The 24303-nt window shown below is 39.1% G+C and overlaps 1 protein-coding gene and 1 long non-coding RNA gene across 6 annotated transcripts in view; one reads left to right on the forward strand and one right to left on the reverse strand.

The window, feature by feature from the left end:
• Positions 1-24303, forward strand: part of LOC138763148 (uncharacterized) — a 37699-nt gene that overhangs the window by 1586 nt on the left and 11810 nt on the right. The window contains exons 2-3 of one of the 3 annotated variants that reach the window (XR_011357345.1): positions 9643-9727; positions 23834-23896. This is a non-coding gene — a long non-coding RNA (uncharacterized lncRNA). The remainder of the gene's footprint in view (positions 1-9642; positions 9728-23833; positions 23897-24303) is intronic. The other 2 variants (XR_011357346.1, XR_011357347.1) reach the window with 2 other exon arrangements.
• Positions 20268-24303, reverse strand: part of dock3 (dedicator of cytokinesis 3) — a 939092-nt gene continuing 935056 nt past the window's right edge. Inside the window, exon 57 of one of the 3 annotated variants that reach the window (XM_069936839.1) lies at positions 20268-20421. In XM_069936839.1, the coding sequence (XP_069792940.1) occupies positions 20418-20421 (4 nt within the window). In that variant the 3' untranslated portion in view covers positions 20268-20417. Of the gene's footprint in view, positions 20422-20475; positions 21921-24303 lie in introns of those variants that run through there. The other 2 variants (XM_069936837.1, XM_069936835.1) reach the window with 2 other exon arrangements.

Genomic DNA, 24303 nt, shown 5'->3' on the forward strand with positions numbered 1-24303 from the left:
AGCCACCTTAGCTCTAAGGAAAAGTGGTCCTTTTGTTGGAAGTGACCTGATGTTGAAACGTCCTGAGTTGCTTCCAACTTGGACTTTTTCTGATAGGTCGCTGCTTTTGGAACAGCTCCCAGATCCATCTTCAAGGTAGGTGTCCCTTCTTTATCTTGTAGTTTCTGTGCCTTTCTTTTGAGCCAGCAATATTTTTTTTTAAATTTGGAGTCATCTATAGGGTGTTCTCTGTTACTTTAAATATTATTCCTTCTATTCCTTTCTTTTCTAACACTTAAAAAAAATTTTTTTTGGGAGAGCTAGGTTCTCATAAATTGTGATTAAAGTGAAATAATGCCTTTAGTAAAGGTGAATTATGAGCAGTGTAAAAGGAAAGTCAATTTAAGTGGCAGAGAGATGCAATCAAATATTTAGGTATTAAAATTTATAACAATTTAAATAATTTATTTAAATTGAATTATACACTGTTGCTTAAGAAAGTAGATTTACGGAAATGGAAGGAACTACTTATAACATTAATAGGAAGGGTTAATTGTATAAAAATGAATATATTCCCTAGATACAGTATTTATTTCAAGCACTACTTATTTTTATACCATCACATTTTTTTCCAAGAACTAAATAAGTATGTAAGGAAATTTATTTGGAAAGGGAAAATGGCAAGAGATACATTAGAAAAATTAACATGAAAATTTGAATTAGGGGGACAATTATCAAATTTGAAACACAATTGAGCAGCACAATTGAGGTTTTCAAGAAGGAGAGAAGCCATCATGGATTTATGTAGAAATGAATAAAATTGGAGAAGATAAATTAGAGAATTTTATATATAAATGGAATGATAAGCTTTTTATTGGAAATAGAGATATTCCTTTGTTAAAACATTTCTATAAAATATGGAATAAAATACATTCAGGAATGGAAATAAGAAATTTTCAGATACCAGGAATTATATTGAGTCAGAATCAACTTATTCCTTTTACAATAAATGATTTGATGTTTGGTTTAACAAAAGAATTAAGACAATAAAAGATTGTTTTCAAGGTTCACATTTAATGACATTTGAGCAATTGGAAAAAAAAAGTGTTTTGTATTTCACAATATATTCTCTTATTATCAGTTAAAAGAATATTTAAGAGAAATTTTAGGAACAGATTTGATATTACCTGAACAAAGTTATTGGAACAATTAATAACAGATATAAATATTAAAAAGTTTATTTCAATTATGTATACAATTTTGCCAAAAGGAATGAATAAACCAAGAGTTCATAAATCAAGCCAAAGATGGGAGAAAGATTTAAAAATATTCAAGAGGAAACTTGTTAGAACTTTATCAGGATAGTATGGCTAACACAATTAATGTCCAGTATAGAATGATACAATATAATTTTTTACATCCACTATATCTTACTCCACAGAAATTAAATGGATTAAGTTCCAATTTTTCAGATAAATATTTTAGATGCAATAAAGAAATAGATACTTTTTTAATACTCTGTGGGAATGTTCAAAATTAAGACCCTTTTGGACAGAACTGGGTTTATTTTTGGAAAGAGTTACACAAGTTAGGTTTCCTCAAGATCCAAATATTTTTTTACTTGGAAATATTTTTGAAATTTAAAATAAATAAATACAAAAAAAAGAATTAGTTAAAATAGCCCTCGTAGCTAGAAAATGTGTGGCAGTAACTTCGAAATCAGATACGTTTTTGGAAATGGGTAGATGGCATACTGAAATAGGTGGTTGTATACCACTTGAAAAAATTACATACAATTTACATAACAAATTTGAAATTTTTGGGAATCATTTACAAACTGTAGGAATTAAGTTGTAATTGCCCTACCTGAATCTTCCGACTTATAAAATCAAGAAAATTAAGATATGTTTGGTTTTATTTGATAGTTTTAGTAAGTTTTCATAAATACTATCCTGGTTTTCTTTCCTCCTTTTCTTTTTCTTTCCTTCTTTTCTGTTGGGTTGTTGGGGCTCCCCCCAACAATAGGAAGGGAAAAATTTTAAAAAAATCACTAATTTTTAAAATTATTTTAGAATAAGAAATTTATGTAAAAGTTTTTATTGCACATGTTAAATTAAATAACATTTTCAAAAATCAAGAAGTACAATCAGTTTGGGGAGTAACATTGTCTCTTGGCACCCAAACAGAGGTGGATGTCAATTTTATTTTTTGTCTCCCATAAGGCAATCATAAAGTCACCATGAGTATTGCCCAGCACTCCTAACAAGAGGAGAAAGAGAAGTAAAAGACAATCCCTTCAGAGAATATTGAGTGTCCACCGATACACTTCCAGTGGTCCTGCAATTCAAACCTTTGGCAACTCAAGCTCCAGATCCCAATTGCCAAATCCATCAGGAAGCCTTCAGCACTGATGCCCTTTGGAGCCCTTCTTGTCCTCAGCCTCCTCTTCCCATGAGGCAGTCTCCAGCAGCCTGCATCCTGTGTGAATCCTTCGACCACAAGTCACCTCACCAACCGTCTGCACCCTTTGCAGGTTCTTCAGCTGCTGAGCCCGTCGCTGGTCCACTGCCTTGGACTTGTGTCACTATCTTCAATATGCCCTCTCACCACACACCAGCCTGGCCACATTATTGCAGATCAGAACAGTAACTGCCTCTTTTCTGGTAGGGTTATCAATCACTTGCTCAAAAAGCTCTCCTTTCTCATTACACAACATTGGATCTAAAATAACCTGCTCAATGACATTGAAAGAGAAAAGTAATCTCCAGTCTGTTTTTACTTATTTGACTTTTCCAGTTTATGAAGATGAAATCCCCAATGATTATTATGTCTGTTGCTTTGATCCCTAATATCCTGATTTACACCATGCTTTATGTCCACCAGTGTTTGGGTGCTGAGAGACAATTCTCACCAATGTACCTGCCCAAACTGATGGTACTTCTTGATTTTCTGAGCTAAGATCTTTCCTCTCTTGCTTTTACACTGTTCTTTAATATTATGGCTATCCCACTCCTTTTCCATTTTACCTATCTCTTCTAAAAGTTAAGTATCCCATGATATTAGTTCCTAATCTTGACCACTTTGCCTTCACTGCAATGGCTATTAGATTGTACCCATTTATATTTTTGCTATGTATTTGGTGCAGGTAAGAGTCCATTTGGGTTGGGAATTTGTGTTAAGATTTTTGCATATACATTCAGTAGAGAAGGTGACCTTGTTATCCTCCTAAGCAATTTTTAGTTGTATTTCTTTAAGGAGTGAATGCTGGAAATAACATTGGATACGTTCTTTTAGTCAGGTCAAGTTTATTGTCATCTGATTTACCATTACAACCCGTTGAAACAACGTTGTCTAGTCCTCGGTGCAAAACATGTAGACGTAACTAGACATAACACATACAGATAAACAATACATATGCAAGGCAAGTATTTCAGTTCCTTTGGTCGTTCAGCATTTTCACTGCCCTTGGGAAGAAGCTGTTCATTAGCCTGGTGGGGCTTGCTCTTATACTCTTGTATCTCTTCCCTGACGGGAGCAGATGAAAGATGTGTGCAGGGGAGAAGGGGTCCTCAATAATTTTGTGCCCCTTTTTGTGACTATGATCCTGATGGATCACATTTATGGGTGGGGGTAGGGGGTGGAGGGAGTCTCCAGTGATCCTCTCTGCCTTTCTTATGGTCCTATGGATTTACCTCCGATCCATTTTTCTGCAGCATCTGTACCACAATGTGATGCGGCCAGCCAGGATACTACAGAGCTCTTGATGTGTAGTGGAGCGTGCTCGTTCCTGGTCCTCCTGAAATCCACGATTATCTCTTTAGTCTTGTCCATGTTGAGACTCAGGCTGTTACTCTTACACCGTTTCACAAGATTTTGCACTTCTCTGTCATGCGACACGTTGTTGCTGATGAGACCAACTACTGTTGGGTCATCTGCAAACTTAATGATACTGTTAGAGCTAGATCTGGAGATGGTAGTCGTGGGACAGCAGTATGAGCAGGCTTAGCACACAGCCCTGAGGTGTGCCAGTGCTCACCTTGACAGTGATTAACGTTCTGCTACCAATCCAGTCAGACTGTGTTCTTTCCATTAGGAAGTCTAGGATCCAGGTGGTTGAGGCCCAGTGAGGACAGCTTCTCCATCAGCCTCTGGGGTCAATGAGCAGAAGCCTGGCATATGAGGCATTGTCCTCCAGGTGGGCCAGGATGGAGTGAAGTGCAAGGCTATAGTATTGTCTGTGCAACAGTTTCTTCAATAGGTGAATTGAAATGGGTTCAGTGTCTCTGGGAGGTGTGCTTGTTGCATTGCATCACCAGATGCTCAAAGCATTTAATTTTACATCTCTGAAATGGAAAAAAGCCCTTTGATTTTGATCTGGAGAGGAAAATTGTATAGTGGAATGGCAGCAGGAATGGGTGTAATCAATTCCACACTTTATTCTCTCTGAGGTCCAACCAGGGCCAGATTAAAACCAACTGCTGCCCTAAGCACTCGATAATTTACAACACTTAATAGCTATCTCAAGACACAGACTATCATATACCTCTACTGGTAGTGGATGCTGCAGAACTGTCACTAACTCACAGCAAACGATCTGTTGAGGTTGCTCCATGTGGCAGTTGCCAGATTCCAATTTTGTTGTATTCCCAAGTTTAAATTATATAATTAACTTCTTCAATACCTATCATAATATTGATACTAATATTTTATTAATATTCTTGTTGTATATGTATGTTTTTATTTCATTTATTGTGGGGGGGGCCCCTTTTTGAGGGGCCCTAGTTCAGCTGCACCAAGGTAAATCTGGCACTGGAAAAAAACTCTGTGATGCCCTCTTCCCTCAGTGCCCTAAGCACATGCTTATTTTGCTTAATGGTTAATCCTAGCCTAGGTCCAATTTAAATGAGTTCTGAAGGTTTGGATCAGTGTCACTCGCCAGTCTGTCCAGACGAGTTAATAGTTTGGGTCTGGTGGGATGAAACATTTATATCAAAATTTTGAAGACACAAATTTGGTGATGCTCTCCTGGAAGGTGGAAGACATTGTGAAAGGGGGTGTATTCTAGGTTTGCAATACTGAAGAGTCTATACTTATGCAGACTGTGTACTTTCAAAACTATTTAAATTAAAAAAATTTTAGACATATAGCACAATAACAGGCCATTTTTGCCTATGAATCCATGTTGCCCAATTTACACCCCATTAACCTACACCCCAGTATGTTTTGAACTGTGGGAGCAAACTGGAGCCCCTGGAAAAAACCCATGCAGATACGGGGAGAACATACAAACTATTTACAGACAGTGTGAGATTCAAACCCCAGTCAGGTCCCGATCACTGGCGCTGTAATGGTGTTGTGCTAACCTCTACACCTTCTGTGCCGCCCTTTGTGTTCATAGGTTTTGCAAAACACTGATAGGGACATAAGAAGAGATTATTCAGTCCTTGAACCTGTGATGATGGCCTCTTAGTCAGCTTCATGTACTTGTGGTTTAATTCCTATGTCACTGAATATCATGGTGAATAGCAATGTCAATCTCAGATTTAAACTGAACAATTGTTGTTTGGTCTCTGCTTTCAGTACATTAGTAAAAGTGTGATTTATTGGAAGAATGAGGGATGTATGTGCAAGCAGTTGATCCAAATTGTCTAAGAGCTATCAGCTTGAAGGGCAGCACTTACTGCAGTCTGTTGGTTAGCACTGAGTTCTCAGTCAGACAATCAGAGCATTGAGAGGACAGGTTGGCTGCTATCAATCAACAGAGATTACCAATTATTGGTCACTTGGTAAAATATGCATGCTGTTCAGGCAGTAAAGAGTTTGCACAATCAACATGGGATTGAAAAATGTCAGTCAATCAGTAGGTTCAGAGAGGCATTACTCTGACAACCAGATAGGTCTATCAGGCAGAAGGATAGCAAAGTCTGAGTTGTCTGCCAGAAAGTGGGACTCCAAACTGTCTGTCACGCAGCACATGCTTTTGGCTCTGTCTGTGATCTGCAAATCAGTCAGCCACCAGAGTCCTGAAATTGCAGCTGGCAGAAAACACAATCTGCAGGTTGTCAATTATTCAGTTGGGCAATCATACAGCAAAGGCAGAAGGTGGCGCCAATAGCAATACAGTAGTTGGACAGTAAGAATTCAAGCTGTTAGTATTGCAAATTGTCTAACTGACATACAAGAAACACAAGCTGTTATATTGCCAGAGATCAAGGGTATGAACTAACAATCATTCAGGCAGCACAAATTAATGGCTATCAGATGGATAAGTAACTGACAGGCAAAAAGGGTACTGAGCTGTCTTATAAATAGCAGAGCAGAAAACAGTCAATTGATTAACAAATACAAAGGATCAGCAACAGCGAGGATGTGAGTTCAGACAGGGATTACTGGGAGTTGTCGGTCAGGGATGGCTTGAGCTCCCAGCTAGACTGGGAGTTGTCGGTCAATTGGGAGTGCATGTGAAGTGTCATTTAAGCAGCAAAGTTTGGAAGTTGTTTTAAAAGACGGGGCTAGTAGATTACAAGAACTACAAGTTACCAGATAAAGTTGAGAGCTGTCAATCAGTTTGATAGACAGCTTGCAGGCATTCCAGTCAATCTATCAACAAGGACTGCAAACTGGCTGTCATTGAGAGCTATGATCTTTCAGCTAGTTATCAGTAGCTGTGAGCTATTAACCAGTAAGATTGCAAGCTTCAGATAGTCAGGAAGGGTTTGAACTATCCATCAACCAGGGTGCTAGATTTGACAGCTATCAATTATCAAGAACTGAGTTGTCCAGCAATGCGCAAGGGCGCTTAGCTCGTCAGTCATTCAGCTCTGGGCTGTTAATAATTCAGCAGTTGAGTTTGGAGACAGGATACAACCCATTTATTAGTTGCTAGTACTGAGATTTGTCACTTAGCAAGGGCAGAGGGCTTGTTACATAATTAAATCAAATGAAATCTGGATTGAAAACTGTCAGGGTACAAGACAGAATAGGCATAGCAAAATGATACTATGGAATTTTCCTACAATGCTTTGACTGGAGTATGTGTCCTGACTTCACAAGGTTTTCTGCGAGAATGAAAAGTGTTGAAGCATTTATACTTCCATGCCATTTTGACTTTGTCAAGGCCTTGGTGTTCTGCTAGTTATTGGGATTCATTGGAATCAATTCCATTCATCCTTCAAGATGGTTTCAAAATGCTCCTGCATGTTAAGATTTTCATCTCCTTGAAGAATCATATCAAGCTTTAAGGACTAATGCCAAACTGGATTTAATTAATAGAAGTTTAAAAAGTGGACATCAGTTGTTCATTAAATCTTGCAGCAAAACTCCTTAATTTTTTTTGAATACTTTATTTTTTCATTTTTTTATTAATATACATAGTAACATCTTCAATTTCACAATATATTAAACTTTTTCATACAAAAAAACAAAAAACCCTCTCCCCCTTCCTACGCCTCATATCGTCAGAGTTCATACTTAAGCTATCCATAAAAAAATTCAATAAAAAATCTATGTGGGGAAATCATATCTGTTTATATTGTAACAGCATCTGTTAGTATCATTCTTATAATTGGGCCCTATATGGTCCAAATATGTCTGCCATATCTTGACAAATGTGTCATACTTGCTTTTTAGATTGTATGTAATTTTCTCCATAGGTATCCATCTCTGTAGTCCATCGTGCTATGAGTAAAGGAGAGTCGCCCTTTCAAGTAGTTGCAATACACTTCTTAGTCACTGCTATTCCAATTTTATTTTGTCACTACTTTTACAAAAGAAAATTGGAATTTAGTTAATTTATTACTTATTTCAATAAAATTACCCTGGTCGTCCGCGAAGGCCACCCCTGTTACCCTTGTTAATGTTTCAGCAATATCCTACCAAAAAGGCCTAAACTTCACACACAATCACGTAGTATGTAAAAACTTTCCTGTTTCAATCCCACATCTAAAACACATCTCCAATATGTAGCTTCTGTGGCATATGATATAATTGGTGTAGGAAGTTATACTGAACCAGTCCATATCTTGCATTTATAATTCATGTCATACTATCCAAACACCATCAGACCAACATCTGTTTGATACTACAACACCTAAATCCGACTCCCATCTCTCCCTCGACCTCTGTAAACCTGGTTTTGCACTTTCACTCTGGAGAGCATAGTACATTGCTGTTATAAATTTGGGTGTAATCCCCAGGCAGATCATTCATTTCATTTCACTAATTTCACGTGGGACCAACATTGGTCTTTCTCTCAGGAAAGATCTTAGCTGGTGGAAACAGAAGAAAGTCCCATTTGTTACTCCATATTTCTGTTTTAGTTGATCAAAAGACATAAGAATCCCCTCTGCATAGCAGTAATCTTATTCCTTTGTCATACCATGAGTTTAATATTCATAGGCAGTAACACATTCTTACATAATTGTGCTCCTAATGATATCCCTGCTTTTTTTCCCCAATACATTCATAGATTTCTTGCCATACTCTAATCACATGTTTTAATATAGGATTATCCGTCTATTTTGTTATTGACTTAACACTCCACTTATAAATAAAATCTTTCGCTGTCCCCACTTTAATTGAGTATAATCCCATTTTAATCCAAGAAGGTGGGGAGGGATACCTTCCTCAATGAAAGATGTAAAAAATCTGGCTTGTGCTAACAAATAATACTTTCTAAAATCCGGTAACCTAAATCCTCCTATCTTATAATCCCACGTTAATTTTTCCAGTGATATTCTCGGTGCCTTATTGTTCCATAAGAATTGCCATATACAATTATTTGATCATTTAAAGACATTTTATGGCAAAGAAATAGGCAGTGATTGAAAAATTGTAATCTTGGCATCACTTTCATTTTGACACAGTTAATTCTTCCATCAAAGTAATCAGCAAATCTTTCCATTTCTGCAAATCCTTCTCTAACTTCCCTAATATTGGAGTATAATTTAATTTGTACAAAATCTATAAGTTATCATCAATCATTATTCCTAAGTATTTAATTCCATCTACTTTCCATTGAAATTGACTTCCTTTTTGATATCTTTCATAACCAAAGTTTGTCAGTGGCATTATCACACTTTTATCCATATTAATTTTGTAACTTGAAACTCTTTTGTACTTTTCTAGTGTTGTTTGTAATTTCTCCACAGACTCAGCCGGGTCAAATAAATATATTAGCACATCATCAGCAAGTGGCCGATTTTATGTTCTTCTTGTCCAACTTTGAAGCTTTTAATATTTGGATTTCTCCTTATAATCTCTGCCAGTGGTTCAATCGCAAGGATAAAAAATGCTAGGGATAGAGGAATCCCCTGTCTACTTGATCTGCTCAGAGGGAAAACTGCTGACATTTGACTATTAGTTATAATTTTGGCTTATGGTTCATGTAGAGAGTTTTTATCCAATTTATGAATATTTACCTATTCTTAATATCTCCAATGTTTTAAATTAAAAAAAAAGCCATTCTCAACAGTCGATGCCTTTTCTGCATCAAGGGAAACTGTTCTACTGGAATTCCGTTTTGATTTGGCCGAATGTATTAAATGACCTAAATATTGTCCCAGCCTAATACCTAACACTTTTGCCAGTATCTTATAATCACCATTCAAAAGAGAGATAGGTCTATATGATGAGGTTTTTAATGGGTCCTTGTTTTTTTTTCAGCAACATTAATGATAGCTGTTGAAACAGAGTCCGGGAGAGTCTGAGTCTCCTCTGCCCAGTCCAGCATTATAAGAGGCATCAACAGGTACTTAATTTGTCTATAGAACTCGGGCAGGAACCCATCCTCCCCCAAAGATATTTCCTTGGAGAGAGTTCAGAGCCTTCTCAATTTCTTCTCTTGTGAAAGGGGCATCTTACTCTGTCTGTTCTCTCACTTCTAATTTTGGAAGCTCAATGTTCGCTAGAAACTCGTCCAACTCATTATTATCTCCTACTAATTCTGATTTATATAGCTTTGTGTAATATTGTTTAAAAATATCATTAATCTATTTTTGATTATATGTTTGGATGCCATCTTCTGTTTTAATTGCATTTATCATCCTCGATGACTCCTTGACTTCACTTGCCAAAACAAAACCTTGTGTGCTCATTCTCCTAATTCATATTTTTGTTTAGTTTTTAAAATATTTCTTTTCCATTTTATACATTTGTAGTGTTATATCTCAATTTTTTATTCCCTAAGAGTCTGTTTTTCTTGTAAACCCGTCCTCTGATATTCTTTCCTCAGTTCTGTTACCTCTTTCTTCAAACCATCTGTTTCCGCATTATGTTCTCTTTTAAGATTTTTTGTATAAGAAATAATTTGCCTTTTAAGATAAGCTTTAAGCATATCCTATATCAAAAAGCTGTTATTAGTGGGAGATTTGTTTCACAAAATATCCTAATAAACTCACATTTTCTTGTTTTTCCACTATCGCAATAGTTAATCATCTAATAATAGGCTCGCCAAATATTCTGTTTTTAACCACTATTTTTTAACTGTGCAGACATTAAAAATAAATCAATCCTTGCATGTGAGCCATGGACCCTTGAGCAGAACAAGTCTCTTTCTTTGGGATTAAGGTGCCTCTAAATATTAATCTGATTTAAATTTTTCATAAATGATAGCATCTCTTTTGCCCTCATTACCATTCCCGCTGATTTATCCAATATAGGATCCAAACAAAAATTAAAATCCCCAACCAATATATTTTGTCTTCCCTCTGCTGCTTTAAAAAAATATCTTTCATAAAAGCTTCACTGTCATAATTTGGGGCATAAATATTCATAATTGTCCAGGATTCTGAATAAATTTTATGATGTGCCATTACAAACCTTCCGGCTTGGTCAATCGATATGTCTCCTACTATTCATTTTTATTAATTAAAATTTCTACTCCCCTCATCTTTGAACCGAAAAAAGACAATATTACCTGCCCCACCCATTCTCTTTTTAATTTAGCATGTTCCAATTTAGTAAGGTGTGTTTCCTGCAGGAAAACTATATCCGCCTTTAGGTTTTTTAAGTGTGCCAAACCCTTTTCTTTTTCACCATCCCATTTAACCTGTTAACATTCAGACTAATAAACTTTGTTTTATCCATACCAGTTCTTAAACAAATATTGTTTAAAATATAACCTTTTCGATTATTCAAGCAATACAGGGATCTTTCCCCTTTTAAAAAAAAAACATATATAGTCCCCTGCTCTGACAGTGATGTAAACAAAAAATTTCAGAAGCCTGCAAAAAAAGCTTGTGAAGTCTTTCAAGACAGAAGAATCCCTCCCTTTAGCGCCACCTTTCAAAACTGCTCATCTACTGCACTACTATTTGTACCAGGGTCTCACTTGAGCTCTGTGCAAATATCAGTAATATTTAACAATAAATACAAGATGGTTCAAATAATCCACTTTTTACTTGGTCCCATTGTGGAACATTTAATCTTCTTGTTAATCTTTTCATAATCTTCGAAGAAATTCTTCCATTTCTTCCTTGGTCTTGATAAAACATCAATTGCCATCTGTTACTTCGACCCTCAGAGTTGCAGAATACATCGAGAATTTTATATTCTTTAACCACGGTTGTATTTATTCATCATCAAATTTCTTCCTTTGCTTAATCAAAATTGAGTTAAAGTCTTGTAAGAATGACACCTTTTCACCGTTGATCTCAAGTAGGCCATTGTGTTGCTTGGAGATATCAAATTCTGCTCTCAGAACCGCTTCCCGTTTCCTGTAATTCAGAAGTCTTACCAGGACTGGCCATGGTCGTTACTCATCAGATCTTCTGGGTCCGATAAGCCCTTCTATTTGTAATTCCCCTGACACTCGTGGGATCCAAGTTTCAAAGAAGTTCACTGGATCTCTCTCTTCTGTCCTGATTCGCTTTATCAATGACTCCAAAGCCATAGAGTGAGGAATGAGGCTTTATTACACTTTAGACTTTTAGCTGGCCTGATTCCAAGTGTTTGACTGAGGACAGGGAGAGGGAGGTCGACCTTTATTTCATGGTCACAAAGGGAGAAGTTAACAGGGAATGAATCATCAGTGGGGGATGAGCCAGCCACCCATTTTTTTTTAAATTTTTATTTTTAAATTTTTTATTTTTCACACCATAAATCACATTAGCCATGATATACACTATTTCTTTTTCACACATATACAATGACTTTTTCTTCCCCCCCCCCCCCCCCTTTCCTCCCAAACCACCCCCCCACCCCCCCCCCCTCATCCATTTTAGGTATACAATCTAGGTTGCATTAAGCCAGTCAGACAATGTTGTCATTCAACAAAATTACACCAGAAATTCTACTGAGTCCATTCTTTTCTTTCCTTCTCCTTCCATCAACTTAGGTAATGTTTGTCCCCGGTAGGTTTTCGCTATTGTATTTAATGTAAGGCTCCTATACTTGTTCGAATATTTCAATATTATTTTTTAACCTATATGTTATTTTTTCTAATGGAATACATTTATTCATTTAAATTTAGTAGTTTCTTCCTTTTAATTTGGTTATGTATTCCATTAATATTTAAAGACATATAGTTCAGCGTAGCCCTTTTATATTTTGTTTATCTTCTCTTTCCGTTTTTCCATCATTACCTTTCCTCCTTTTCCATTTCTGTTTTCTTATTTTCAACTCTTTATAAGACAACATTCCTACAACATCCAACATTTTCCTTATTCTCCTATTTCTATCTTATTTATCCCCAATCTCCCCTTCCCCTCCTGAGTTGTCCTTTATCCCTTGTCGGACAACCACATCTCCCCTCTCCATTTGGATTTGCGAATCCACTCGCAAGCGTCAACTGATTTTGCAGTGACCGCTATTTCCCCCCACCCCGCCTCCCCCAGAAAAGATTTCACTTTTCATATGTCACAAAGGTCACTCTTTTAATTCCCTCCTTATTCTCTCTATTCCATTACCTTCCCTTATTAATTCTTGTCTATACTATCTATATTTTCCTCTAAGTACAGATACATTCATGTATGCTCATTGTCTCTATTCACTCTTATACCTCTTTACCCGCATACATATCAATCGTGATCATTTTTACTCTCATTACCCGTCTTCATCCCTCCGTCTATTTTTGTCTTTACCCACATACATATCAATCGTGATCATTTTAACTCTCATTACCCGTCTTCCTCCCTCAGTCTATTTTTGTAATTGTTCTGCAAATTTTCGTGCTTCTTCTGGATCCGAGAATAGTCTGTTTTGTTGTCCTGGAATAAATATTTTCAATACCGCTGGATGCTTTAGTATAAATTTATACCCTTTCTTCCATAAAATTGCCTTTGCTGTATTGAACTCTTTTCTCTTCTTTAGGAGTTCAAAACTTATATCTGGATAAATGAAGATTTTTTGCCCTTTATACTCCAGTGGTTTGTTGCCCTCTCTTACTTTTTCCATTGTCTTCTCCAGTACCTTTTCTCTTGTAGTATATCTTAGGAATTTTACTACAATAGATCTTGGTTTTTGTTGTGGTTGTGGTTTAGAGGCCAATACTCTATGTGCCCTTTCTATTTCCATTTCTTGCTGTAGTTCTGGACATCCTAGTGTCTTAGGGATCCACTCTTTTATAAACTCCCTCATATTCTTGCCTTCTTCATCTTCCTTAAGGCCCACTATCTTTATGTTATTTCTTCTGTTATGGTTTTCCATTGTATCTATTTTTTGAGCTGGTAGTTCTTGTGTCTCTTTAGTTTTTTTATTAGATTTCTCCAATTTCTTTTTTAAGTCTTCTACCTCCATTTCTGCTGCTACTGCCCGCTCTTCCATCTTGTCCATTTTCTTTCCCATTTCTGTTAAGGTCATCTCCATTTTATTTATTTTCTCTTCTGTGTTGTTTATTCTTTTTCTTAAATCCTTAAATTCCTGTGTTTGCCATTCTTTAAATGACTCCATGTATCCTTTAATAAGAGCAAGTATATCCTTTACCTTGCCTTTCTTTTCTTCTATTTCACTGTACTCTTCTTCTTCCTCTGGGTTGACCATCTGTTGTTTCTTTGGTGCCCTTTCCTCCTCTTCTTTCTTGTTTCTATTGTCTTCTGTGGTCTCTTCTTGCTGCAGGTGTTCTGCAGCTGTCGTTGCCGGCTGTGGAGATCGACTCCCCAGCTGGTCCCCCCTCCCGTCGGTGTTTTTTTTTTCATTCGCATCGCGCATGCGCGATACTTCGCGCATGCGCGGCTGCGCACTTTTACTCGGCTCTGCGAGCCATTTTTGTAGTCCATTATTTACCGACCTGAGGGAGCGGGTTTCTCTCTCCGCAGCGGGCCTCTTCGGACAGGTAAGGCCTTCACCTTTTTCCTCCTTTGTCTTCTCTTCCTCTCTTCTTACCGTTGCTTTCGATTTTTCTTTTTTTGTCGCCATCTTCTTTCCACCTTTATACTCACTTTTCTGTAACTTTTATTTCTGTGCCTTTGTGTTTTCTTTTGTTTTTCCCGACTTTTCTGGAGAGGGCTGGAGTTCACCGTCCGGCCACTACTCCATCACGTGACTCCTCCAGCCAGCCACCCATTGACGGTCATATTTACACTTACTTGTATCACCACATTCACCCCCTCTTTTAAAACAAAATCCCACCAGGTTAAAAGTTCTAGTGGCTCAGCCAGTCGTGTGGTCTCCTTTGCCTCTGCGACTGGCACCGTTCCACTGGTGGTACAATGAGGCTGGAGATGGAGGGCTGGCTCTGTGGGAAGTTGGGCTTGGCTATATATGGGGGCAGTCATGGTGGTCGGAGCAGGGTCCAGGGTGAATGGCTGGCATGGTGGGTCACTGACCTGCACCGTCCCTGTGGGGGGGCAGTATGGGTATCGACCTGGGTTGAAGGAGGTGGGGAATGGGCAGGGGTCTCTGGCACGCGCCAGGTCCCGGATGGGGACCATGTCCTCATGGCCATGCGGATACACCATGTAGGTATACTGAGGGTTGGTGTGCAGGAATTGCACCTCTTTAACCAATGGGTTGGATTTATGGTCCCCTTGCATGTTTCCGCAGCAGGACGGGTCCCGGGATGAGAGCCAGGGTGGTAGTATGGTTCTGGTTGCCGACTTCTTGGGGAATGAAACATGCGTTCATGTGGGGTTGAGTTGGTAGTGGTGCATAGTAGAGGTCGGATGGCATGGAGTGCTTCCGGCAGGACTTCCTGTCAACTGGACACCACCTGGCCCTTGGATTTGAGAGCCAGGAGGATAGCTTTCCAAATTGTGGCATTTTCTCTCTCTGCCTGGCTGTTCCCCTGGGGGTTGTAACTGGTCGTCCTACTAGTGGCAATGTCTCTAGCCAACAGGTATTGTCGCAGTTTGTTGCTCATAAAAGAGGACCCCCGATCACTGTGGATGTAATTCAGGTATCTAAAAAGGGTAAATATGCTGCAGAGGACCTTTAAGATGGCGTCTGAGGTCATGTTGGGACAGAGGAGGGCTAAAGGGAACTTGGAGTAATAGAGAAAGGACCTCAGGCACCTTTTTAGCGCTTTGAGGTTGGGTAGGATAGGGAGTTCCATAAGGGGATGCATGCAGTCAGGGTTGGGGGGGTTGGGGGGGGTGGGGGCATTGACACCATGTGCCTTGATGCAGCCGAGGAGGGCCAGGCGAGTTGTGTTAAACACACACGTCCTCATTGTAGGTGAAATTGAGGGACGTAGCAGTGTGGAGGAATTTGGCAAAGTTCGCGTCGTGCCCTGCTGGTTGTCGCCGCAGATGGTAACATTATCTAGGTAGGGGAACGTGACCATCAGTTTGTGCTTGTCCACCATCTGATCCATTTCCCTCTGAAATACGGAAACACCATTGGTGACCGAAGGGTTACTAGTGGAAGTGGTAGAGCCTGTCATCCGCTTCGAATGCGTATTGGTGGTCTCCTGGGAGTAGGGGGAGTTGGTGGTACACCAACTTTAGGTCAATGGTGGAGAACACCCTGTACTGGGTGATCTTGTTGACCATGTCGGCAATCTGGGAAAGGGGTATGCATCCAGCTGCATGAAGCCGTTGATCATTTGGCTATAGTCGATCACCATACAGGGTTTACTTCCGCCCCTGACCACCATGACTTGGGCTCTCCACAGGCTATGACTCCCTCTGCTAGGAGTCGCTGCACCTTGGACTTTATGAATGGCCTGTCCTCAGTGCTATAGTGACTGCACTTAGTGTCTATGGGCTTGCATTTTGGGGTCAGATTCCCAAACAGTGATGCTGGGGGTATGCGGAGGGTGGGGAGACCACAGGTGGGGGCTAGCTGCAGGTGGTCCGTGAGCTGGGGGGTTGTATACAGTGGTTGGGACCCCCCCCCCAAACATCACTGTGACACTCCTGAACTGGCTTTGCACGTCCAGCCCCAGAAGGATTGATGTGCAGAGCTGAGGCATTAAGAGTAAATGGAAATTGTCATAACGTTCGCCCCGCACCATTAACGATGCAATACAACACCCACAGATCTCGGCAGATTGGTCTTTTGTGGCATTGATATCGTGCTGCTCGTTGGTCTGATGGGGAGAGAAAGTTTGTGAGCAGTGTCTGGGTGGGTGAAGCTTTCAGTGCTTCCACTATTCAACAGGCAGTTAGTTTCCCATTTACCTCAATCTCCATCATCAAGTGGGTTACTGGGTGAGGGCTGCCTTGATCTAAGATGATGGATGCCAGTACCGGATCACCGTTGCTATCAGAGGGGGAGCCGGTTTGGTAAGATGGCGGCCCCCACATTGACCACGGCATTGCACCAGGAGAGTTGGATGAAGATGGCGGAAATGATGTTATACATGATGGCAGAAGTGGAGTAAGATGGTGATCCCTGGGTCAAGCACGCGGTTGAGCCGTTTGAGGCTGGAAGTGATGTCGTCGCTCCGGGAGGAAGTGGAGTCAGCTTCACTGGCAAACCCCTTGGAGTACACGTTGCGCTGCTCGGCAGGGAAGGCTTCACCTTACTTTCTCGTAGTGTCCTTTCTTCCCACATCCTGAGCAGGTGGCTTCTTTTGCTGGTCAGCATCGCTGGGGGTGCTTCTGCTGCCTGCAGAAATAGCACTTTGGGTGCTCGGCTGTGGCGGTGGGATCAGGAGGCAGTCTGTGACGTTGTGTCCCAAAATGGCTGCACCTGCGGCCTGCATTTAGAGGGCCCATTGCCGGCAGTGATGGCTTCAGTGTTGTGGTGGGCTGAATCTAAAGTCTTAGTGAGTTGGAGGGCTCTGCAGTCGCTGGTGGATGTAGTCAGACCTCACCCCCAGCCACACAGGCATCCTGGATCAGCTCTTCCACATACTGGTTTTCCGATACTGGGTCAGGGATATTGCCCCTGTGTTCTCACCTCACATCGTGCAGGGTCCAAAAGAAATCATCCAGGGACTCACCAGGTTGCTGTTTACTCAAGACTATTAGAAGTTGTGGAGCTCAGTCACGGCAGCGGGTTAAGTCAGGCAGCCCCTCACTTGCAGTAGCTCGAGTTTCTTCTTGTCAGAATCCACGCAGTCCTCAGAAGCTTCCAGGAAGTGTGAGCACTCAATCCACTGCTTGTACACCTCTGGGGCTCCGGTTATCTGTTGGTTGAGGTCTAGCCTGTCGGGTTGCAGCAGTTTGTCCATCCCGTATGGAAGATTTAAAGTATAATAAATTGATATGCTCTATCAATAACTCCAAAGCCGCAGAGTGAGGAATGATAACACTTGAGACTTGTAGCTGGCCCGATTCCAAGTGTTCGACTGAGGACAGGGAGAGGGAGGTCGACCTTTATTCCAGGGTCACAAGGGAAGGAGTTACCAGAGAGTGAGTACACATACTCATATCACCACAGGTCCCTTCCTTCAAACCAATAATCCAAACATTATTGCGTCTGCTGAAATTCTCCATGTTGTCGATCTTATCCAGCACAGCTTGTTATCCAACTTCTGTTTTTTTGCATCCTCTTCTGAAGCTTTCAGCTTTTCTTCTGTTTTAATCGTCAACTTCACTTGGCCCATTCGTTGCATTAAATCCTCAATTGCCTCTTTAAATTCAGTCATCTTCTCTGACACATCTCTCATTGCGGTTTCAACACCCATGAAATGATTGCATAAAGTCTCCATCTTATTCAGGATTATATTCAGTGCTCGTGCCGACCCCCCAGCACTGCTGGGTTCAGCCGGTCCCATGACTGCTCTTGCACCTCTCCCTTTCAGACTTTCACTTGATGTTCTTGGCTGAGTTCAGATTTTGTTTTTTGCTGTCTTGTTCATTCATAGTGAAAAAATCCTTAATTTTAAACTAAACCATCTTTTTAATGCTCTTCATGGAGACCTTATGCAAGACACATCTGTCTAGATCCTTCGCATGGTCATGACCCCATAAAACTCCAACAACAACAAAATAAAAATTAACATCCAAAAAGTGTCACATCGAGAATTGCATTCAGCCATTCTCAACGTGGGCCATATAGATCCTGTGGGGATGACAACACACTTAAGTTGGGGGGTGGGGGCACAGACTGAAATAATAAACTATTTTTAATGTTTTTATGATGTTTGTAAGAGAAAAGTAAGGAAGAAACTAAATGACTGTTTCACAGGGAAGAGGGCCCACAAACTAGGAGCAGAGTCCTAAGGGGGGGGGCATGGCCAAAAAAAAAGTTGAGAATGGCTGATCCAGGTACTGTTTTGGTCCCTTAACTACTCTGTTGTTAGTACTCATGACCATATACTGTCATTAAATTCAAGTGCAGCAAAGCATGTCATTTGAGACTGGAAAGTCAAAGGCAAATCTGGAGGAACTCCGATGACACTCAACCTGCTGAGTGCTGAAAATCTGTGGAATACAAAGAGAACCTCATGGGATTATGTGATCCATGCAACAATGAATGATGTGTGGAGGAATTGGGGCTAGTGTGTATGCATAACTCCTGGTGCTTTGCAGTAAAATCTCTGAAGACATTGTCATGTAGATAAAAAGGCTAGATTTGATGCAGGTCAGAATGATGGGTGAAAGTTATTGGAACCTAAAGGCGATGAGCTTGCAAGTAAGTATCTTTGGCTACATGATGGAAAATGTAGTCCTGTGCAATAAGGAGTTTTATCAGGAAAAAAGAGAGCTGTCCAAATAACCAGGAACATGATTAAGCCTCGTTTATCAGCAGCTGAGAAACAATTACAGGAAGAACTCTCTTCAGTTTTAGTAACTCCCATTGTTCAGATTCGTCACCATTAATATTTGAACACCATACAACTCTGCCTCCCACTTCCCCCATACTATCTTGATGTGCAAAGCCATCAGTACAACTTGTATATAAATACACAAAACTGAGTATAAATAGATCCCAGAGCAAAGGACAGGGAATCTTTTGTAAATCTCTATTTAAAAAGTTAGTCGATGCATTCAGTGAGCATATGTTGGACTAGGATCGATATATTTTTGGGTACTACAAGGTATAAAATAACGTGAAAAAATGGAATTGATTTTATTGAATTGCAGTTTCAGATAGCTACAGATCAGTTAGTTAGCATGGAGTGTGAGACAGACTGTGAATTATCAGTCAGTTTAGCTCCAAGTGCAAAAATAATCTGCTAGAGGCATTCAGCAGGTTGAGCATCATCTGAGTTCCTCCAGCAGATTGCTTTTGCTCTAGATTCTTGCATCAACAGTCTCTTGCATCTCCAATTGCATTAAGCAGCCAGTATAAGAGTCCAAGCTATACTCAGAACATTTATTGAGGTTTAAATTAGACACGCACTTGTTCCACAACAGAAAAAATGCAATTTGCTATAAAGCATTTCTGTACTGCATGGTGAAAATATGATTAACTAATCATATTTCCCAGAGGAATAAAAAAATAACCTTGTATGATTCCTAAACCATTAAGCAGCAAGAAATAAAATTAATAAAGAAACAAAGACTGCAGATGCTGCTATCTTGAGCAAAACAATGAACTGTTGGAGGAACTCAGCAGATCAGGCAGCGTTATAAATAAAAATGATCAGTCTGTTTCAGGTTGGGACCCTGTATCAAGACTAAGATTAAAAAAGGGTGAAATTACATATGTAGAGGGGGAAAAAAAGCGGAAGAAGGCATCCAGAGGTGATGGTGACTAGGACAGAAGGATATTACTGTTTTATTTCTTCAGTATGAATGTACACTTCAGTAATGAAGAAGTAAAATGATTGGTGTGTTTATTAAATAATGTCCCTACTCATTGAATTTGGCCAATTGTGCTTTTTCTTATACAGTAAAACCCCGGTATCTGGAAGCTATGGGGATTGGTAAATGACAGCTAAGTGAATTTGCTGGTTATTTGTTTTGCATGGACTGTTGAACTGACCTCTAGAGACGGCAATTATAAACATTCATATTTTTTACCTATTTATTTTCTGCTTTTCTTTGCCAATTGCTTGAGGCTTCTGGTTGCTTGGATTCTGGGTAATGGGGATTTTACTGTATATTGTTCCAGATCTCCAGGATTTGCAGACTTCTTGTTTAACCTATGCTTTTCCTTTCATTGTTTCATCTGAATGGGAAGAAATTAACACTCAACTCAAAGAAAGACACAAAATTACTGGTTAAATCAAGGCTTTAATTTTGAGCATTAAGGAATTACATATAACAGCAATTTAGTGAATAGGAAAACTAACTGGCAGTATTTACATCTAAAAGTCACATCACATATTCTGACATGCTAACACAATATATACAGTAAAATCCCACTATGTACTTTCATCAATGTTTCCTTGCTGCTCCCCTTACAAAAATGGTAAAGGGCAGTCCTATTTAGTACACAAAAAAATGGAGCTGAACTGAACCTAACCATGGGCCTGACGAAAGGTCAATTATTCCATTTGTATGCTTTATTTAAAATCCACCATTCTCATTCACCCAATGCATTAAACCAATTTGATGTTAGGAATCCTCCCTTATCCCCCCAATAAGCTTGTTGGAAGTAGAATGAATGTGCCATTTTGTCACACCATTGGGTACTCGTTACAAGGATTGTGTTGATTGGGTGATCCTCGATTGTGCCCAGACATAATTTTCCAACTCCAGCCTTTTTTAAGCCTCTTGCACAAGTGGTAGCTGCAATTAGCTACTGACCTTTCTGCTTCAGCTATCCACTCTTATGGATGTGTGGTGAAGATCATCAATAGCCATGGAATGAGAATTCAGTGTTAAAGACAAATCATTCACAAAATAGGCCCACAGTTCGTCAGAGGTCTTTCTCTTTACCTCTTATTTTTGTAAAATTGACAAATATACAGCATTGAGAAGGGAAGATTTGTACGCAGAGTGGGATTACTTGGCACCAACAGGGTTCAATAAAGGCAGACGCAATTTGGAAAGGGGTAAGGGGGAAACAATTTTACATCACTGCGCAATAACGCTAATGGGCTTTAAATCGGAAAACCCCATGGTGACAACAGGCAGTTTAAACTCCATCATTTGAAACATTGCTGTACAGAAAACAGGACTGTAAATTACAAGGCTCACAAAAATACATTTGGCATGCTTTAGTTACAGGACACACTCCATAGCTTGTGTACTGCGAAGAAAGCATTGCAATAGCTTGATAAATATTAAATAACTGCCTTTTATGAGGCATGTTACCGTTGTTATACATCAAATTTATTATTTTACAGAGTCTTTACACATTTCATTTTCTTTTTCACAAAATCTCATTTCTTGTCTTTGATGGGCACACTAGAAACAAGTTTGAGCAAAAATAAGTTTAAAAAAATTAAATTTTTATTTTTTGTAAAAAGATTAAATTTTCTGTCTTACCAACATCCCAAATAAAAACATCCAATAAATGGATGGGGCCTTGGAGTGTATGAATGTACATGATTAGTGGGTATGCTTGTTCTCTACAGCACTGGTGGTTGAGATGAAAGAGGCCCTCACAGCTCTTCTCTAGTTGCCCTTTTGTATTTTGCCTGGACCACACCTGTTTCCAAATAGGTTTCTGATATGGAAATACATTTGAAGATTGTACTAAATAGCCCTTGCTGTCTTTCACTGTGGAGGAAAAAGTAGCATTTACCAGTAGCCTGAGGATTTGCTTGTAAGAGTGATGAGTTTTACAATTCTTCATCTTTGAGATAAATAGATCCTATGATATTGAGAACCAAAGTGTTTTACAGCATCCAGTTTCCATTATTACCATCAACAGAATGTGAATAAGGTATATATTGACACACAAAATCACAATCACTTTAAATTCTCTTCTTTTGTATCAAAGTTTAGCTATTCTTGCTAATACTGGAAACCTGCCTTTCTGTATTGTAACATGAACTTTTACTTCATAGTTCATTCTCAAAAACATATTTTACAATATCCCACACCCTGCTAGAACATGGAATTGTCATCCCAGATGTTCGTATGGACAGTATAAAGTGCCTTTGTAGTCTCTGCTCTTTGAAGTGTTTCTCTGAAAGTGAATCCAGCTCTTTCACTATTGTCAAAATCTTTCTTGAAAGATCCCAAACCACTGATAAGGATTTGTACTACATCTTTGTTCTTGCTACATTGTGGATTGTAAGGGAAGGGCTTTATAGCACTTGAAATTGCAGTTCACCCTCATGTGGATTTTACTGTTAGGACACAAATTATAATTTCTACACAACTAGGTAGAGTTGAGGTACGATCAGAATGTGAAGCGTCTGTTGTAGGTGCACCATTGACAATGTACGACCCTGAGGTTGGTGTTATTGACAAATTAACTGAAAATGGAAATGATAGTGAAAATTTGGAAATGACAATAGATTGGTTGTAGACGATTCTGAAGCTACTCCATCTGTACAAAATGTCACTAAATGGACAAACAAAGCAATAACACTTTTCTCTGCTCCTTGAAATGGAATATGATGGGCATAGGATTTAATAAAAAGAACAGCCATCTTTTCAAAAGACTAATCTGCACCTGTTTTACATTTCCAATATTTTTAAAGCATTTTCTTATTTTAGGCAAAAGTATCCATTCAAGGTTCTGGATGATGTGGTTGGGAAATACCTTGATGCATGAGTTATAAGAGCTGTATGGTGGAAAGGTCCAGGTTTAATTCCTGCTAAGTATGGTAATCTGGTAAAGGTGGTGATCCAGCTCCTGAAATGTCATTTGAAGCCCTGGATCTGAATAAGATTTGAAGAAATGGGTTTATCAGGGTGGGAACCAAGAGAAAAGTGGACAAGCAGGGGTGAGGGTGGAAAGGCCTGTCATTAATGTCTTTGATGGGAAGATGGCAGGTGGTATTGGAACTGTGACAACAGTCAACTGGAATAGGAAAACAATTTCAGAAGTTCATGATTACATTGGAAATGTTAATGGTACAATTCCAATTTCAAACTCTTTGTATTAGTATCAATTTCTCTCAGTAAGGCACCACAGAACCAGCACTAATTTTGCACTGCTTCAAGAAGGGCCTTATCCTTAACATCAAAGGAGTATTCTTAAATGTTACATTCTTCCTTTTCTCATACCATGCTGAGATCATTACTTGTGTGATGAATGGGGGCGGTTTGATTGAATTGGCATGACCATTGGAAGAATTCTGTCAAATTTTGACAGGGTCAGAACACAATCTATTTGCTCCTCTTTTCAGGCCTCTCAACAGATTGTGCAAACAGTAAGCATGTGCTCCGGTTAATTCAACTCCATAGTCTCAGAATCCAAATGTAGCATTGCTAATGTTGCTTTAGCTGTGATCAATAAAATCAGCAGAAGTGAGAATGAGACAATTCAGTATGATTCAATTGAAATGTGTCCAGTGTACTCACTTGATGAAAAACATCCACAGCTTTAATGGTAGCTATTAATCTGCAACTGGAACAATTAAACTGTTGCATGAATATTACTTCTATGTCAATTCACTTCATTAAAAGAACATTCTGATGGAACTTGTTAATAACATTTGTTTTTTTATTCTGTACAGGTCTCTGGCTGTGGGTAAAAAGAATGAGCTAAATAGCATGAGATACAACTGTGCTGTGCTCTTGTAAGGAGTGTTTAAACCTATTTTAAATAACTTTTTGACTTTTTTTCCCTGTAGTAAATGAAAGCTGAAATTACTCTTTGTATCTTTTTTTGATCTGGCTGCTTTTCATATTTTCAAAGCTCTTGTATGACCACAGACACAGCATGCACCATTATCTACCTATTCCGCTATCACCAATGTTCTGTTAATAACCTGCATCACCCATTCCCTGTGGGAATTCTTGGATCTGTGGTATAATTTGAATTAAATTTAAATGCTAATAAAAGAAAGTATATCACATGCCATGGGCTACTTAAAGGACTGAAATAAAAGTATCTGATCTGAACAGATAAATGTCATAGAAATTATGTATATTTTAAATGGACAATATTGAATTATGGGTATCTGGAACATGAAGAGAATGTGCA

This window comes from Narcine bancroftii, chromosome 5, assembly GCF_036971445.1.
Source record: "Narcine bancroftii isolate sNarBan1 chromosome 5, sNarBan1.hap1, whole genome shotgun sequence".
Classification (NCBI taxonomy): domain Eukaryota; kingdom Metazoa; phylum Chordata; class Chondrichthyes; order Torpediniformes; family Narcinidae; genus Narcine; species Narcine bancroftii.